The sequence below is a fragment of the Diaporthe citri genome (genome assembly GCF_014595645.1).
Source record: "Diaporthe citri strain NFHF-8-4 chromosome Unknown scaffold_5, whole genome shotgun sequence".
Lineage (NCBI taxonomy): Eukaryota > Fungi > Ascomycota > Sordariomycetes > Diaporthales > Diaporthaceae > Diaporthe > Diaporthe citri.
This window is the reverse complement of record NW_025064850.1, coordinates 1,781,463-1,799,677: the sequence shown is the minus strand read 5'-3', so window position 1 is coordinate 1,799,677 and position 18,215 is coordinate 1,781,463. Positions and strand designations below refer to the sequence as shown.

Genomic DNA, 18,215 nt, shown 5'->3' with positions numbered 1-18,215 from the left:
AACATCCCTTTACGCATACCGCGCGTTCCGATATGGCTGATAGCCACCATCATTATACATCGGTGGCGGCCCGCCCATATACTGGTTCGGTCGCGGTCCCCTGCTCATAACAGGCGGCGGTGGCGAGATAGAACCCCATCCTGCTGGGGGTTTCGGTGCCCTCGATGGCACAGCTCTCCTGCGGCTGCTCCGGCGACACCTGGAAAAGATGCAGGTTACAAGAGCCAGTAGGATGAGACCACCCACCACACACACAACTGGATAGAATATTTGGGGGTTGTCGTGAATCCATGCCAGGATCTCGTCGCCGGCGCTGGCGCCTCGGCACACTCCGTTCCTGCACGTACCACCGCCGCCACACGTCGTGCCATCCAAGAAGTTCTGGTTTAGCTCATAGCAAACATTGTCGTTCAGACATTGGATCTGGCAGCTCGAGGAGCCACACGCCTCGGTGTTGTTGTTCGTAACCAGCGACCCCATGAGCGATTGGCACTGCTGGTCCCGGGATGTACACTGGCCCGTGGCACACTGCAAGCCATCTCCGCAGTCCGTCCCGTCAGGGGCGTTGTCGTCGGTCGGGCATGAAGATGAGTCGCCTGGGCACGTTTCTTCCGGGTCGCAGAGGCCTGTGCTGGCACGGCAGACGGTGCCGTTGCTGGCAAATTGGCACTGGTCGGTGCAGCATTCTTCGTTTGTCGGGTCGCAGAATGATCCTGAGGTGAACTTGCAGGTCGTAGGATTGCAGCATGAGTTATTGCCACATGAAGCTTCTCCGCCGCAGTCACACTCTTCGCCGGACTCGACAATCCCATTGCCGCACTGGCTCCCGGTGATGGTCGTGACATCCCTGTTGTTACTCAAGCAATTGCTCTGGACACTCTGACGGCCCAGAGCCGAGCAGATGTTGCCGATGCTGCATGCTGAGAATTGTGTGATGCCTGTTCCGGTGGAGGGGTTCATGAGGAAACGGCCGTTCGCGTCACAGGAGCTTGAGCTGAGCGGACAGCATTGCTGCCTCGTCGACGTGCCGTCCGCACATGACGCGGAAGTGCAATCGTGCACGGCGCCAAAGGTGTGCCCTGTCTCGTGGGCGAAGACCTGCCACTCGGTGGACCCGTCGGTTCGGACGACGACGTTGGCGGCTGCAACCGTCTCGTTGCTGCTCCCGCCGGACGAGCTTGAAGAGCCAACCATGCAGAGCTGGCCAAGCCAGGCCAGACCGACAGCTGACCCAGTGCCACAGGTGCTCATCAACGTCCAGTACGCATTACTGTCCTCATGCTGGCCACGCCACTCCGAGAACAGATTGAGGCGGTCGGTAATCGAGACCGAATCGGAACAGGCGACGTTCCATGGCGCGTCAGAGCTGGGGGTGGACGGACAAGCCTGGGGGCTGATAGTAAGGTTACGAATGCCCAGGGTGATATCAAAGGTGCTCTCGTACAGCTGGGACGCCGTGTTGACCTGGTTGATAATATTGGACCTGATGGCAGTCTCGTTGCCGTCGAATTCGGCCGAATACGTGCAGTCGGTGGCGATGCCGATCAAAGCGACTTTCCTGGCCGATGGGCAACCCGACGTCGAACCGATGGTTGAGACCAGGTTAGCGCCCGCACCGTTACCACCCGTCGTGCCGTCCATCTGCCGTCCGAAGAGCATGTTCGTAGCCATCGAAGACCACGACGACCTTGCTTCGAGGCCATCGAGGCCATCAAGGCCGTCGAGGCTGCGGTATACGGGATGGTTCTCATCGGCGTTGTAGTCCAGCTGGTCCGAGGTGCATGTCTCCTTTTGTGCCAGCGATCGCTTGAGCTCGTCGGGGCTGTGGGCCGATAGGTCGTCGCCCTTGAGGTCCGAGTCCCTCCACAAGATCAAGTACTCGTCGGAGGCCTGTTCGATCTCGGGATCGTCCTTGCGGCGAGTCTTCTGGAAATTGGTATTGGTCTGGATGTGGTGGTGGTCGCCGTACAATTGGAAGGCTCCTTCGAACAGGGGCTCTGGTCCGTCCCTGTGGACGTGTATCCTTGCCCAGCCGACGTTGACCCACTCAGTCTGTCCTGCATACTGCACAAAGGCGTTGCCCTTGAACACGCGGTGATCTAGGCGCTCTATGGGCTCGGTCTTCTGGATCTTGCCATCTGTACCCAGGTAGGTGATTGTGGCACCCTCGGCGACGACATCGTGATTGGGCTCGAGCGAAAGCCTCACCTTTTGTTGCGAGTCGGCGAGGGAGAAGGTTGCCTGGAAGTGGGAGTGGGCATGGACTCGATGTGAGGGTGCTATGATGGTGGGCGACTCAAGGCGGGTCACGGTCTGGAGCGGGTTCCGCTGTCTCGATTCGGCTATCGCAGATGGGATTATTAGGAGACTGGCAATCGCAAGTGCGAGCTTGCCGAAGGGCTTCATAATCAGCCCCGAGTCTTGCGAATTCAAGACCTGCGCGCCGAATAGGGTTTTATAAACATAGGTATGGGTGAAACTGTAGATAACACGACGCTGGACACGACACGGCCGGGCCTGTGAACTCGCTCCGTTGACAAGTTGACAGGTGAAGGTGGACGCCTCCTGAGTAGGACTGCGTGTTACTCTGCGCTGCGCTCGGGTGGGTGTGGAAAACGAAAGTGTGGTCGTTCAAATGCAAGTAAAGACAGAAAATAGCCTGATGGTCAGACAGGCTCGTTGAAAGGGTCGAGCGAAATGTGGTGGTTGCGCAAAGAGGGTGAATTGTATTGCAGGATGAGGAAGGAGAAGCAGGAGGCTAGGACTTATTAGGCCGGTCCGATATTGACGGGATGAGCCAGAGGCAAAACGCTGGGGATCTGGGCAATGGATTAATTGAGTGGGCCAGCGGGCAAGCAAGCAAAGCAGGCGTGTGGAAGGTGGTTAGGGTGGGCTGGGCTGGCTGGCTGGGGGCCCTCTTTCCTTTTCTCGTGCCCGAGGCTCCAGTCTCATGAGTCCCACTGGGCGCTCATTTGCCCCAATTCTGGCCCCAATCTGCCCTCCAACAAGTACCAAGGCGGCCTGCTTCGCTAGGCGAGGCAATAGGGAGGCGGTGCATCATCAGCGATGTGCACGTTTGTTGGCCGAGGGATCTTGGCAGCATGGGCTAACAATGCACAGTGCATCGGAATGGAACACGGGCGGCAGAAAGACTGCACAGTACTCACGGGCGGGGGCTACTCTATCTGGGAAGGCAGGCTTAGAAATCTAAAGTCCGATAACCTTAGTTTAATGTGCATCTGCGTGCGTGCATCTCGTAACCTTGAAGTTTAGATCAATACGAGGGCAGTACTGTATGGAGGTCTAATCCCACAGGGAACGCAGTCTGTCTTCAGTCTACCATGACCCGTCGCACTCGACTGGAACCGAGAATCTGGCTCGCTACATGGGATGTGTGATTCGCATGTCTCGTCGGGCCCGGCCCTAGGCCTGCACCTGGAGTCCACGGGCGACTGGGAAGACCCCCGGCATTGCAGGCGAGCCAGCCAGAAACTTCAGACGGGACGACACGAAACTCTGGGGTCGCCAGTCCGAACCGCACTGCATGATCTTTACCTAGGCGCCGGTTTCTCTCCCTCCTGAGCATATGTGTACATTCAGAGCAGTCTAGGACAGACGCAAGCAGACTAGTAGCCGCCTTGGTGCATGGTACACTTTAGCCTCGATGATTCGGGCCGCTCGAGCGATGGAACTGTCCGAGCTGGATCTACCGAGGGCCCCGGTCATGGCACTGCGAAACGAGAGCACCAGCAGTAGCAGCAGCAGCGAATATCGTACTCACTAAAGCTAGAAGAGAATTGTGTGTATATGGATGCACGCAGACAATGTCCAGACATGTAAAACGGCAGGGCTGCGTGGGTTGAGCATCCCCCCTTCACAGGCACCTGCCAGGGGTGGGTCCATCGACTAGGCGCAGATCAACCCTGAGCTTCGGATGAGTTTCAAGAGCCGTCAGCCGAGAAGGACCAATGCAACGCCCTCTAGGCACGCACTTGCACGCACTTGCACGCACTTGCCAGGGTAACACGCCGCAACGCGCCTGGGCAGGCCACACACAGGCAATTGCCCCGACGGGAGATGGCCTGCACCTTGAGGAGGGCAAACAATTGAAAACACCATACTGTTGTATCTTAGTGGCTAGCAGGCCCTGGGTATTGTGTCAGGACGCCGAGGTGTATCAGCAGTGTCTACTATGCGAATCGACGACCGAGACGCGCACTCGACACGCCTGGGCGTACCAATCAACGCCCCGCCCAGGCCGGCGACGCTCAGCAAGTGCCAAAAACTGCCCAAAACCCACCCGGCATCTCATCCTCTCCATCCTTCTGCCACCACGCAAGGCTTGAAGGCTGTTGTCTTTGTCTTACAAAAGCCAACCCCTCCGAATCACCCGGACAAACCACTCGGACTTTACGATGCGCGAGACCGCCCTTCCTTCCACTGAGGCACGCACACTGTGTGACCTGTTAGGGCTCGACCACGCAATCAGCAGCCTACACAGCCACCAAGGGAGAGCGTAGAGAGTTCTTGGCTCTGGGGACATTCTGCCAACGAGAGTCCAGCTCGGCCGCTTACCTATCTGTCTATGTGAGGGGGCGGAAGGAAGTAGCTCTCGTCCAGACACCAAGTGGTGACGGCAGGACAGCGGCGGGGCGATCGGAAATGGGGCCTGGCTGGCTGGTGGATGGGTGGTGTGGGTGAGAAAAAAAAGCGGCCGTCCTGGCAGCGATAGCACCACACAACACCACTCCTCAACCTTATTCATCCCCCTCCCAAGCCCGCTACGGAGGCTGGCCGGCTGTTGCCAAGCTGGGGATGACGAGTCCCGCGTGGCACGGCACTTGTTCGTCCTTATTCCCGTCTGCATTCAGTCCCTGTTGTGGCTTCCAGAATTGTTCTGTAATCCTTCACCGCGCGCTGGTTATTCTCCATCTCGCTCCACCCGCGATGAATGATGATGCCCAGCCAGGACGGCCGTAAATACGCACAAACTACGCGAGGCGCACGGCCAGGACCTTTATTCGCTCTCTTCGGCGCAATTCATGTTTCTTAAGTCCGGGTAAACGGCTTTGATAAGCAACTCTCTGTGTGTATGAACCCAAGAAGTACACTGCTCCTAACCAACCCCTCCTCGCCCGCCAGAAGATATCATGTTGATATTATAAGCATCATCATATGTAAACTGTCCAAGCACCGTCGTTCACTCCGGAATTCGCTCGTAAGACCCAGAGACCTGTTCAGATCTACCGCCGCAAGCTACCTCCAGGGAAAGTCTCCCCCACAAGCTCACTTCTTCCGGTCGCTGTGGACTATCGAGATGATCTTCTCAACTACCGACGGGTCCGAGAGGGTCGAAATGTCTCCCAGCTGGTCCTCCTCGCCCGCCAGGATCTTCCTCAGGATACGTCGCATGATCTTGCCCGACCGGGTCTTGGGCAGGTCCGGCACGATGTAGACAGCCTTGGGCGCTGCGAATGGCCCGATGCTCTTACGCACCTGCAGGATGAACTCCTTGCGGAGGGCGTCAGACGCCTCGCTGCCATCCTTGATGGCCACAAAGGCATTGACGGCCTGGCCGGTCAGCTCGTCGTTGATACCCACGACCGCGGCCTCTGCAATGGAGTGGTGCTCGATCAGTGCGGCTTCAATCTCGGCGGTTGACAGACGGTGGCCAGAGACATTGACAACATCATCAACACGGCCGCGGATCCAGTAGAATCCCTCGTGGTCTCGGCCGGCACCGTCACCAGTAAACTGCAAGGCGTTAGCAATGGCACTAGCAAGTGATGGGAAAGTTGTACTCACGTAGTAGCCCTTATAAACATTCAGGTATGTATCCATATAACGCTTGTGTGCGCCGTATACTGTACGGGCCATGCTAGGCCATGCCTGCTTAAAGGCGAGGACGCCCTCCACATCGTTACCGTGGATCTCCTCGCCAGACACAGGGTCGATAATGGCAGGCTCGATGCCGAAGAAGGGGAGAGACGCGGATCCAGGCTTCGTTGGGGTCACGCCCGCGAGGGGAGTAATAACGTTGGAACCGGTCTCGGTCTGCCAGTAGGTCTACTCAAAGAGTTAATATCCTGACACGGAATCTGATAGGTTGATCTCGTGGGGGCGCAACTTACGTCGACGATTTGTGCCTCCTCCTTTCCGACAACCTCAAAGTACCACTTCCATACCTCAGCAGCGATGGGCTCGCCGACGGAGCCAAGCACTCTGAGATGGCTCATCTTGCTCTTGACGAAGTGGTCGCCAGCGCGCTTGAGCAACCGCAGTGCGGTCGGTGCCACGTAGAATTGTGTCACCTGGTGTTTATCGATAATCTCCCAGTATCTCGAGAAGTTGGGGTACGCTGGTGTGCCCTCGAAGACGACTGTTGAAACACCGAGCAGGAGAGGTGCGTAGACAACGTAGGTGTGTCCTGTGATCCAACCGACGTCTCCACCACAGAAGTAGCGATCCCCATCGTGGATGTCGAACACGTACTTGCCAGTCATGGCGGCACCAAGCAGGTAGCCGCCAGTGGTGTGCAAGACGCCCTTGGGCTTCCCGGTCGACCCAGAAGTGTACAGGAGGAAGAGTGGGTCCTCTGAGTTCATAGGCTCAGGGGCAATGTATGCAGGCCACTTCTCGACCTCCTCGTGCCACCACCAATCCCTGCCCTGGGTGAATGGCACGTCAGCGCCAGTGCGCTTGTACACAAGCACGTGGCTGACGTCGGGGCATTGCTTCAGAGCATCGTCCACAATCTTCTTGGTGCCAATGAGCTTGCCACCACGCTTGCCCTCGTCGGTGGTGATGACCACCTTGGACTGGGCATCTATGACACGGTCGCGGAGGGAGTCTGAGGAGAAACCGGCGAACACCACAGAGTGGACGGCTCCGATACGGGTGATGGCTAGCAGGGCGATGAGAGCCTCCGGGATCATGGGCAGGTAGACAGCGACTGTGTCACCCTTCTTGACGCCCATCTGCTTCAGTACCCAGGCCGTCCTGCAGACCTCCCGGAGCAGCTCAGAGTAGGTGAGATTCCGGCCCTCACTCGGCTCATCGGCCTCGTAGATGATGGCGACGCGGTCGGGGTCCTTGGCGGCATGACGGTCGACGCAGTTGTACGAGGCATTCAGCTCACCCTCGAGGAACCAGGCGCTGTCGCCGTTGACGAGGCTTCCAGTGCGCACAGTCTGGAAGTCCTTGGACCAGGAGAGGAGCTCCCTGGCCTTGGTGCCCCAGAACTTCTCTGGCTCCGTGATAGACTGCTTGTAGAGTTGTTGGTAGTCCTCCAGGCCTGATCCACCTCGTCAGCGGTGATTCCAGCAGTGGGGTATAATTTCCCAACACGTTGCAGACTTACCAGACAGGTGAGGTTTGCTGGGATGCTCTGTAGGATTGCAGTTAGCACAGAATTGGTCTCCAGTCACCCAAAAAGTACAGTGCACGTACTGTCAAGCATCTTCTGGGGGGGATCTATTGGCAGCATCTGTTAGCGTCTAGTCAACAGACTCCACGCTGTCTGAGGGCCCTGCGCCGGGGGTTCACCAGACAGCCTGTCTCTGGACATTCTGGGGGCACGGAAGGACTCACGGAAGGTGTCGACCTCATGGGCCTCTGCGACCACTGGGGCCTTGGGCGCGCCTTCAGCCATGACGATCAATGGCGGGCGTGTGTGTGTATATTGTGATGGTGGTTGTGGCGATGATGGCGGGGTAGCTGTTGGGTGAGCCGGGGATGTGAAGACGTTTGGTGAGAAGGTCCGTTTGAGTCGCGCAGGTCTCGGCTTCAAGAGCTGAAGAGGATGCGTATAAGGCTTCTGGAGCTGGCCGAGAAAATACGTGAGAGAGGCTGTGACACCTTTAAGTCTATAGATGTGAAGGATCTGGAGGAATTGGAAAACGGAACAATCGAAAGACAGAGCAGCAGCTCAGACGCGGAGGGTGAGGCTAGGGGGGTAGCTTTGTATTAGTTTGCTGATGAGAAGCCAGACCACCGGTCACTGGTCACTTGTCGCCGGTCCCTGGTCAGTCACTCACTCACTCACTCGCCCACACGCTCACTCAATTCACCCTCTTGCTTTCTGCCCACAGCATGCACGCAGGGCCCCTCGTCCCTTGTGTCCGAACACTGCCTGTTCGGGAATGAATCCATACCCACCGGGACGGGGGTCCTCGAGCTAGTGCAGAGGGATTCCACCCGGCCGGGATTGACACCCCACTGCCATGAGGTGAGGAGCGAGGCTACTCAGCGACAACTTTTCCGTCTGTCCGGACTCCGTCGAACTCGTCCCTCGATCAGATGAGCCCCTACCCAGGCCTGCGAGGGACCGTGTTGGCCAGGGTCTGGCCGGCCGGCATGCAGCAACGGAGCTCTCGAGACAAAGTCTCTTTCTCGTTCTCACTCTTCACTCTTGTCGTGTCGTTCTGTTGCCCGAGGGCGGACTGCTCACTGCACTGCAATGCAATGCACAGCCGTTGCCTCTCCGGTTTTCCATCCGAGCTCCCTCTGTGCATCGCGCCTCAACGTCTGAGACCGAGAACCGAGAGCCCGAAAACCCCATCAACTCTGGCGATTATCTGGCCATGGGCTCCTAAGTCGGCCTCCCTTGTGACTGGGACCTGCCCTCTGTGGGAGGGACCGTTGAGTTGTCTGGTTGTATACGAAATTGGCAATCCAGCGAGCAAGGCCTTGGGATGCGTCACTCTGCCTGGGGAGCCTGGCTCATCGCCAGACTTTCGGCGCAAAAACGTTCGACACCGGCCAGGCTCAGCCCCCCTACCATGCTCTGGCCAGACCCCTCCGTCCTTCCCCTCGGTCCCCGTCCCCATCCACCTCGTCAGAGCTGGCAGAGTCAGAGGTCCCCATCCTCGACAATGCACGATGCGATATCGCCCCAGCTCAGTAAGGAGCTGCAGCTTGGGTGTAGAACCAGGCCGAACAGACGCTCGGTAAAGGCAAGGCGCCTAGCCGGCCACAGACCATCATGTCCAAAGAAGCTTTCGGGACAACGGCAGGAAGACGATTTGACGTCCAGCCCGGCAGATCCAGTACATCATCTTTCGCAGCCACATGCAACCCTTCCATCAACCCCCCTCCTTTTCAGCCCCAACGCCCGAGAGACAACGGGGTGTTCTTGATCCAGCCCATCCAGCCGCTAGGGACAGCCACGAACAAAGCCGGCACGCCAAGCTACTCCCAAGTGCTCCTAAGCTTCCCCGCATCAATCCTTCTGGCCTGGGGTAGCGTTGGCGCGGTAAGAGTGGCCGAGATGAATCGTGGAGAGGTGGGCACGGGGCTTTGAACTGGACCGTAGGCCCCCCTAATGTATTGCCTATTGCAGTAGGCAGCCGACAGTATGCATGATCCTATTCAAATATCGACGACCGTGTAGATCTTCACTGTGGTCTATCGAGCCCGTCTCTAGGCTCTGGACTCTGGTTTGATGTCCAGATAACAGTGCCGGATGTAATTTAATGTACATAGGTACAGCCCGAGGAGATCGTCAACCAGCAAGGACCTGACGTGCTGGTGGGGACGGCAACTTTCGTGCGCTACCGTCAGCACAACTGCAGGTATTGTCGTTGGTTGCACCCGCTAATAAATGGCCCGTATATACTATACCTGTCTATTTGGGTATTGGCCCGATCATTAGCCGCTGGATGCACGGGAGTTCTCCCACACCCAGACGCAGGGACGGGTTCGAGGCTCAACAAATCACTCATACATCTCCCCACTGGCAGTTCGCTGAAGTTCGCGACTTTGGAAGAGAGCGAGCTGGTGACCTCTGTGCTGCTTGGAGTTGCGGTTATCTGGCGGCAAGTCCCGGATGTCACAAATGCTAATCCAGCGCGTGTCCGAGGTTAGGCGAACACAAAGATGACCCACGCCGTAGCCACCCGCGTGCCCGCCCCTCGAAGCTCTCCCCAGGCACCGTGGTGGCTCCCCCCAGGATCTCCCCCGCCGTCGCGCGGCCCAGCCAGATGACTTCACACCCAAGCTGGCTGGCTGGGCACGGTAGGACGGGGTCGAGGGCGGCCGTGGACACCACCCTTCTGACGAATGATCGTCTTGCGCCCAGACTCCCGGGTCTGGGTCGAGCTACGCAAGAGCTGACACTGGCGAGCCAATTCGGGGCGCAAGGATGCCACCTCTCATGGACCAACGGAAGCCAGTAGACTGATAAGTAACCCGATGCAGCCATACAGCCAGCGCTGCCCGGCGAGTGCGTGGTTTCACCCTTGTCCAACCTGTCACAGGGCTGGGCAGCCAAGCCAAACTGACGAACGATATGCCTCTTCGTGCGACGGCACAGCTGAACGATGGCCCTCAAAGGCTCGCTCGCTCGGTTAACGCTGATGGCGCAGAGTCAGTACGGTGAGTGGGCCTAGCCAATGGTTGTCATACCCGTCATACTGGAGTGAAAACGCATCTGTTCGGCTCAAGCCATTTATTTGTTGGCAACCACCAAATTCAGGTCAAGGTCTAATCTGTAGGCTTCAAAACGCGCTTTCGTCCTGCGTCGTCGTCCCGCTGTCTTCAGCCAATGTTACATGCAGCACGCGTCTGCACCAGAGATCCACCGCAGCGTTTCTGCTGCGCAATCGGACCTTACGGGGCTACGCCGAGCCGCCCAAGCAAGTGGACATGCGTTTGTAGGCAGCCTCTCGCGGTGCACTGCATATTCTCCGCAGCACACAAAATGCGCGCACACTGCGGCTTGGTGGCACGTCTCCCAACAAATGCGAGGCTGCTTGACCGGTACAAGCTTCTCGCTTGTGCGTGATGGGTTCCATATCGAGACGCCTCTAGTTCATTCCGGTCGGAGGCTCGCCGGGCGGTAGTGAGCTTCAACCAAACCATTCCTCCAGGTACTTTTACCCGTCCAAAAACGCCTTGGTCTCGAACGCCCTCGCCTGTGATCAAATTGGTCTTCTGCACGAAACCATCTGCTTTCCCGGTCCGCGCGACTCGTAGAGCCACCCTGCCCAGAGCGCCCGCCCCTCGATCCGTGCAGCCGTACTTGTAACGTCAAGAGCATGACAGCCGTTGTTACGGGAGTCCTTCTCCTATCGTCCTGCTCTTTCTTCAAAAGTCCATGCTCATCAGGTACATCTCTAATATCCGCATGAACTTCACAACGAACGCTTCCAGATGGAATATGACCTTGGTCCCTGTCTTGATCCGGTGCTCGTAGAAGGCTGACCATTTTATGACGTCGGCTTTCAGGGCATCGTCGATCAAGGGCAGGAGCTTGAATGTGAGAGTCTTGAGGATGGTTGTAGCCGGGATGCAGTGCGAGAGGAGATCGTAGAGCTTCGCCCGAACCACCAGCACCCTGGCTGGTGTGTGCTCCTCCATGATTTCTCTGGCAATTTGGTGGATGAGAGCCTCCCAGTCCGGGGGTGGCAGTTGCGTCGAATCGGTGACCTTCTCACTGCAAGACAACAATGTTAGCAGGTGTACCCTCGGGACCCCAAGTCTCAAGATGCTGAACCAACGTACTTTTGCGCATGAACCGCCTCATACATCAGCAAAGCCCGGCGCAGATTCCGTCCACTCTCCTCCGCTATGCGCTGGTGCAGACCCTTGACCACAGGCCAGCCCTCCTTATTAGCCGACGATGCCAGGACCGCACATATCTCCTCGTGCGTAGGGGCCGCAACCCGCACCAGCAGGGTCCGCGAGCGTATGGGCGCGATGATGTTGGCCGTCGAGTTGGCCAGCAGGATCAGGCGCAGGTTGGGGCTGTACTTCTCCATCGTCCGTCTGAGGGCCGCCTGCGCGTCGCGCGTCAGGTGGTCGGCCTCGTTGATGACGACGACCTTGAAACGCTGCCTAGCGGCCTGGTCGACCTGCTGGGTCTGCGCGACCTCCTTGAGCAGGTCCTGCACCACCACACGGTCGTAGTTGCCCACATCGCTGGGCGTGATCTCGAGGTGGTAGACGGAAGCGACGATGTTGAACTCGAGCTTGCGGTTGGACGTCGTCTGGAACACGCGCGCGTCGATCTTGATCTTCTCCACGCCGGGGCCGAAAAGCTCCTTGAGCGTCGCGACGATGCGGGTCTTCTTGCCAGCGCCGGATGGTCCGTACACGAGGAGGTGAGGAAAGTCGCCACTTTGGGCCTGGTAAGAATGTGGTGTCAGTAGAGACGTATGAAGTCAGCCATCACCTGCGCTACGTACAAGTGATCTAAGCCGCTCAGAGAGCTCTGTGTGATACGAGAGTTGGTCCAGAGACCGTGGCCGATGCTTGTCGACAATCAACGCCATGTTGGAATTTCTGACCGTTTCTGACACTCTAGGTCCCACTCAATTGCTATTCTCGACGTATTCAACTGCAGAAGTGGCTCAAAGGTGCTGCCAAAAGACAGGTGGAGGGATGACGGGCCTTAGAAAGTTGAGTCGCGGTTTGCGCGACGCGTCTATACAGGCAGCGGGTTGATTGGACCCATACGCAGCTGACCAGGGTTCGTGTTCCCTGTACCCTTACAGCACAAGAAGTGGGGCACCTCACTAGACTACTGTATTACACAGGCACACTCGTGTCTATAGGTTCTATCTACGCGAAGAGTCTCAGACCAGCAGAATTTGTCAAGCAAATGACAACCATTATTATAATTCTCGAAGTATGACCGGAAAAGTATCTGCGAAACGAGGTTCACCCGGCTTAGAGAGCTTGCCAATGGTAATCGATGTACTACGTACTCAGCTCACCAACATGTTGAGATGCGGGCAGTTCCCGCACATCTCGGGACCAAGGCCTGCCTTTGAACTCCCCAGCGTACATTTCGCTCCTCCCCCCTGGCACGCCGCCTCCGCCTGCTTGAAACGTGGCCTCGTGGGTTAGTTGGGGCCAAGTTTCCTTCTGTTGCCGCCTGAGCGCCTCCTGTTCCTCGCGTCGCAGCCGCCTCTCCTTGGAAAACTTCCGCCACACGAATACCAGTGATGCAAGTGTGATCAGAAGGATGGTCCCGAGTACAGCACCTACTGCGATTATGGCGTCTCTGACGGGGGTCGATAGCGAAGTCGTGTCATCGGTGGCAGCGACAGTGGCGCTGGCAGATGTATCGTTAGAGGAGCCGGCGTCAGAGCCCGTTGATGCTGTCGAGGTCGGTGTCGTGACAGCTTTTTCATCCGCTGCCACGTACGGGCCCAAGCGGTTCGTGCCGTCGCCGTTGATGACTGCTTGTATATAACCCGGCGTAAAAGTGAACAAGTTGCTGGTGTCGTTGCAGCAGCTCGCACTAGGGGCATCCGTCACACAGCATGCCTTCTTGTCTTGCAGGCTGCAGGACTGGATCCAAACCCCGACTTCCAGTTGGTCTGCGAGCGGAAATAAGTAAAGTCAGTGACTGAGGTCAGGGATTAGAATTAAAATAATGGATGCTACCGCACTTTTCTGGAGACAGTACTGCGGGCAACTCGGATCCTTCCAGTCCGGATCCGTACAGCTTTGCCTATACATGATTCCTGACCAGTCCTGGAAGCAACTCCCGCTTTCATAGCAGGCATCGTTGTGCAGGCAGCATGAACTGTGCCCGCCTTGAGATACTGCTGTATTATTACATACGTATCCCGATGGGTCCGCTGACCCATCCGGCCAGTAACATATGCCGGTGACTACTTGTGCTGCTGCAAGCAGAGAGGTCAGTACGAAGAACATGTTGACAATGTAGGGCTGGGCTTGGCTTTGGGTGTTTTTAGAGCCGCCTTGAAAAATTAATCCAGTTGTGCAGAGCAAGCCAAGTTTTGGTGGCAGACGCAGACTTTTAACCAGGCACAAGCGCTCAGGACTTTGGGGGCCAAGTCTGGACAGAGCCCCTTGTTATAGCTGATTTGCGGGCATACTAGTGAGGGATAAGGTAGTGTGTCAGTTGTGTAAGAGAATTGGCCCCAGTTAGCTGGCATGCATGAGAATGAGCTTGGTTGAGGCCATGGTGGGCGGCCATGTGGCGGGAGGCCCAGTTTGAGCGACTCTGCACTAGTTCTGTGTCTGCCTGGGCTACAATAATTCCCGAAACCTGTGGTACTCAGGGTGTGGGTGCCTATCTGAGTGTCAACGGACAGTGCCACGTCAAACCTCATTGTGTACCCAACATGTCACAACACAAGCCACGCCTGCTTCGACAGCGCTGATTTTCCACCTTAAAGCAAAGGAGATCACAACGTGGAAACTGCGTTTAAAGGTGTAATATGGCAAGCTTCGGCAAATTCTGGAGCCATTTCGATAAGTCTATAGTGAAGCAGTGAGTTCCAAAGGCCACTCGCCACGGTGAGCATTATGCCAGCGTGTGAGAACTGGTGATAAGCCACGCGGTAGATTCCAATGTCTCACAATCGTAGAGAATGAATTTTGTGTTGCAGGATGAAACAATAGGATTGCAGGCGCCAAGTCTTTGTTGAGCCTCTGAACTTGGGAAGGGAAGTTAGTGAGTTGGATAGCTTTACACGTGCGGTCATCTGTTTAGAAGTGTGGATGATCAACCAGTGGGAAATATTGTGGAGGTCGCACATGTGATCTACAAAACACTGACGAGACCATGAGAACAATGAAGAAATGCAGCTATGGGCGACGGTCTTTTTCTACATGTCAAATACGCCCAGGTATCCCCTAGCAAGGTCACCAGGCCCGGCAATTTTTGCATGATAGTCTCGAATTTCCTTGTGACCTGTTCGATGATTGCGTTGTTCCATGCGTATTTAAACGCGTTACTCATGGGTGGGGACTTGGGAGAGTGGTTTGAACACAGTTGTTCAGAACAAGATTGTCTGCGTTGACTCACGAATCTTTGTATGTCACTCAAACTGATTTGATGTCAGTTCAAAGAACCTCGCCATCCTCTTCCAACGCCTCAGGTATTTAAAACCTGTAATATTAACCCCCCTTCAACAAAGGCCCCTTTCACTCAGCCATTGAGGAACGGAACAATATCTCAAGACTCATGCATATTCACAGCTGTCACGGTACCCACTACAGCGGCCCACCATATAAACGCCACAGCTTCGCCTGCGGCTTGTAGACTTCTAGTTTTCCTTCCTTCCCGCAACAACAAGTTATTACTACGGCTTCTATGCTGCACCGTAACAACAGCCAAGCGCCCAGTATATGAGAACCTAAATATCATACTAAAGATCTGACAGTGTGGACAACCCGAAAACCACAGCTCACTCAATCCAAAGACCAAGAGTACACCTAGGAAATGTCGACAAATGAGGACCAGCCGACCATATTCAAGAAGGTGATGTATGTCCCTTATGAATTAGCCTGCTGCAAAGGTTACACCAACCTCAAGGAATTGGAAACCTGGCTGGAGACGAAATATGGCAAAGGACGCTTCGCCTTAGTGAAAGAGGACACAAGATACGTGATCACGGCACCGGAGGAGTTTGAGCTTGTAAGACACATTTACTGTACCACGATGGCTTAGAATCAGCCCTTGGTAGAGTGCTTGGACTAACTTGAACCTCTTCGCCACCCACAGCCTGACAACCCAGACAAGCGGATCACCACCTGTGAGACCCGGATCCCCTGCGGAAAAATCTGGTGGAAAGGCTGGACTGATTCCAAGCAATTGAGAGACTGGTTGGAGGACATGTATGGCAAAGGAAACGCATACGTGGAGATGCGTCACAATGAGTACGTCTTCACGGCACCGGTGAAGGTGCAACTTGTAAGATACAACCATCATACCAGAATTACTCTCAAAGTCTTTGGCCATAGGCGCAATGTATGGACTAACCAAACTTTCTTCACCACACCTACAGTCTTGCAAACCACAGGCAAAGGTTACCAACCCAGGAGGATCATGAAACGCATAAAGTGGTCTATTGAGTCTTCACTAGGCGATAAAATCTCTACAAATAGCGTAAATTGAGGGGAAGGAGGCGGTTTGCTATGCCCAAGCAGTACTTCTTTGGTGGAATGGCAAATGATTTCTTGAGCTATTGCTGCTCCAGTACTTTTGCTGTGCCAATTTCACCCATGGCCCGTTTCAAAGGAGCATATGGACCATGTATATTCAGCGGCCTTCAAGCTCTTCAAGGTGATGAGAACCCTGTTGTGCATAACTTCTATGATATATAACTTCATTTTACTCATGGGAAAGTCATTGCCATGGTAATTCATATACCCAATTTACATGTCGAATTAGCCCTAGGTATATAAATTAAGTGTTTAAACGGGGTATGTGAATTGGGTGTATAGGTATTGGGTGTATATGTGTTGGGTGTGTAGGTTTTGGGTGTGTAGGTGTTGGGTGTGTAGTTTCCCAGTGGCCCTCCCCCGTTGCATTTACATCTGTGCATTACTTTATATTTGAACATATGTAGGGTGTACCGTAGTATGTATCATAAAACCACCACAGGTCCTATGCAACTTTAGGGACACATAGCAGACAAGACTTTCAATTTTTGATTGATTTAACAGCCATGCCCATGTAGACAGAGAACGTAGAAAAGGCGGCTCCTGTTGGAAACAAGGATCAAATGCTGAAATCATAATTGTCCGGGGGCTACAATCGAATGGACTGCAGAAAGGCAAGATATCCAAAGCCCACACATGCACATGGGCCCCCTTCATCTGAGGAAATGGGCAGATGGCCCAGCTCGTGGTAGCGAGTGGTCTTCCCGGCATTGGGCTTGTCATATAAAGTGGCTTGAGCTGATGCCCTCAATACCATCGACGCTCCTGCGTTGACTTGCAGCCAACAATTGTTTTATCTTCGAATTTCGTCTATCCGTTGCCCTCTGCCAACCTATATGCGCAAACGCTTTATTTGGGATTCAGCAGGCTGTCTGTGAACTACTAATTGGTTGGGGTATGTCCTCATTCCATCTCCCTTTTGCGGATGCGCAGCAAACGTATGGGCTTTCAATGCCATGGACTTCTATTCTACACTGTATAGAAGTGCCTTTCTCGTACGATGCAGTGTTTAGGCTATGGGGTGCCTCCTCCTGTTCCCGGTGTGAGTTGGCCAGCTCACCAATAGCGAGCACGCATGAATCTTTGTCTGGCCTGGGGAGGTCAGACCTTGTCTGTTCCATTTTTCTAGCGACAGAAGCCCGGGGTATATCCATTGTACAGCCAGATTTGGTTATGTTACATTCTGAAAGACTGTCACCCGTCATGGTGCTGGAGGCGTCGGAGGAACAGTGGACGGAGTGGTCGCTACTGCTGGTGCCACATTGGGTGCTTCGACCGTAGGCACCTGTTTTCGTGGTCGCTTCAGATCGTCGAGAGTGACCCCGTCCAGTTTTGTTATGCCCACAACAGCTGGCTCACCCTTCTTGATGAACTCGTACTGGCCCGGCAGCTTGTTACCAGCCAGTCGGAAGGCGTCTCGGGCAACCTGCTCGTGCAATGCTCCCCTGATCTCGAAGATGACACGGTTGACCGCAACTCTCGCCGCCCAATGGTCAAAGGAACCCTTTCCTTTACCCATACGAACCTGTCCGTTTGTTAGTCGCCTTCTCCTCGACAACCGCAGAAACAGACGGGGCAAAACTGACCTCGTTTCCGCTGATGTAGACGCCAATGTTACAATTGACTCTTGTGTACAGCCGGTATCTTTGCCCACGAAGTCTTTGCTTGATGGTCGCTTCCGCGAGCTTCAGTTGTGCCGCACTTATCCTCCTGTGGTGGTCGATCATGCGCAGGCCGTAGTCTCCAATCATAATCGTTGTGCCTTTTACAGAGCCTCCTGTGGCAACTCTCGGTCTTCCCTTCATTTTCTTCTTCGTTCGGTCGATGAATGGCTCCAGCCATGACCCTAATTGGGGGGCTGTGGATGTGAATGTCCTGGCAGCGGCGGCGAGGCATGGGACCTTTGCAGCGTGGAAGGGCTGTAGAGGGGTCGCGGGGGACAACACCCTCAGCCCTTTCAGGGCATTGAGAAGTGTTGATGGGCCTTGCCGATTCATCATTGTCGATGCCCAGGTTTCGCAACCTGAGGTGCCGCTAGATGGGGGACTGGGTGCTTGCGCTGTGCCTGCTTTCCTGATGTCAAAATCGGGAAAATGCTAGGCAGGCACGGAGCGCAAAGGAGCTCGGGCCATGTCTGCCTTGGCCGACCCACTCTTTTTTAAGTGATTCCAGCAATCATCGCGTCACGCACGCGTCTCGAGCTTCCTCCTTTGACCTCTGCCTCTGCCTTCTTCCACAAACGGGAACTCGACTCCCAGAGTTCCCCGCCGACCCAATTGTGCCGGTGGAAT

General features: G+C 55.4%; 6 protein-coding genes across 6 annotated transcripts; 1 reads left to right on the top strand and 5 right to left on the bottom strand.

Annotated features, from left to right (window-relative positions):
• Positions 1-52: 52 nt before the first annotated feature.
• On the bottom strand, positions 53-2,406 carry INS49_011172 (uncharacterized protein; the record flags this gene model as incomplete). The annotated part of the gene is made up of 2 exons (XM_043171891.1): positions 53-199; positions 247-2,406. The coding sequence occupies 2 exons, from the start codon at positions 2,404-2,406 to the stop codon at positions 53-55; spliced, it is 2,307 nt and encodes a 768-aa protein (XP_043023636.1).
• A 2,880-nt stretch (positions 2,407-5,286) lies between these two features.
• INS49_011171 (uncharacterized protein) lies at positions 5,287-7,651 on the bottom strand (the record flags this gene model as incomplete). The annotated part of the gene is made up of 6 exons (XM_043171890.1): positions 5,287-5,754; positions 5,806-6,066; positions 6,132-7,294; positions 7,361-7,387; positions 7,450-7,473; positions 7,591-7,651. The coding sequence occupies 6 exons, from the start codon at positions 7,649-7,651 to the stop codon at positions 5,287-5,289; spliced, it is 2,004 nt and encodes a 667-aa protein (XP_043023635.1).
• A 3,434-nt stretch (positions 7,652-11,085) lies between these two features.
• On the bottom strand, positions 11,086-12,272 carry INS49_011170 (uncharacterized protein; the record flags this gene model as incomplete). The annotated part of the gene is made up of 3 exons (XM_043171889.1): positions 11,086-11,434; positions 11,503-12,125; positions 12,186-12,272. The coding sequence occupies 3 exons, from the start codon at positions 12,270-12,272 to the stop codon at positions 11,086-11,088; spliced, it is 1,059 nt and encodes a 352-aa protein (XP_043023634.1).
• Positions 12,273-12,699: 427 nt separating this feature from the next.
• On the bottom strand, positions 12,700-13,514 carry INS49_011169 (uncharacterized protein; the record flags this gene model as incomplete). Its single annotated transcript, XM_043171888.1, has 2 exons — positions 12,700-13,325; positions 13,478-13,514. 2 exons carry the CDS (start codon positions 13,512-13,514, stop codon positions 12,700-12,702), a joined length of 663 nt encoding a protein of 220 aa, XP_043023633.1.
• A 1,688-nt stretch (positions 13,515-15,202) lies between these two features.
• Positions 15,203-15,812, top strand: INS49_011168 (uncharacterized protein; the record flags this gene model as incomplete). Its single annotated transcript, XM_043171887.1, has 3 exons — positions 15,203-15,397; positions 15,485-15,673; positions 15,783-15,812. The coding sequence occupies 3 exons, from the start codon at positions 15,203-15,205 to the stop codon at positions 15,810-15,812; spliced, it is 414 nt and encodes a 137-aa protein (XP_043023632.1).
• Positions 15,813-17,125: 1,313 nt separating this feature from the next.
• Positions 17,126-17,729, bottom strand: INS49_011167 (uncharacterized protein; the record flags this gene model as incomplete). Its single annotated transcript, XM_043171886.1, has 2 exons — positions 17,126-17,449; positions 17,511-17,729. The coding sequence occupies 2 exons, from the start codon at positions 17,727-17,729 to the stop codon at positions 17,126-17,128; spliced, it is 543 nt and encodes a 180-aa protein (XP_043023631.1).
• Between the last annotated feature and the right edge of the window lie 486 nt (positions 17,730-18,215).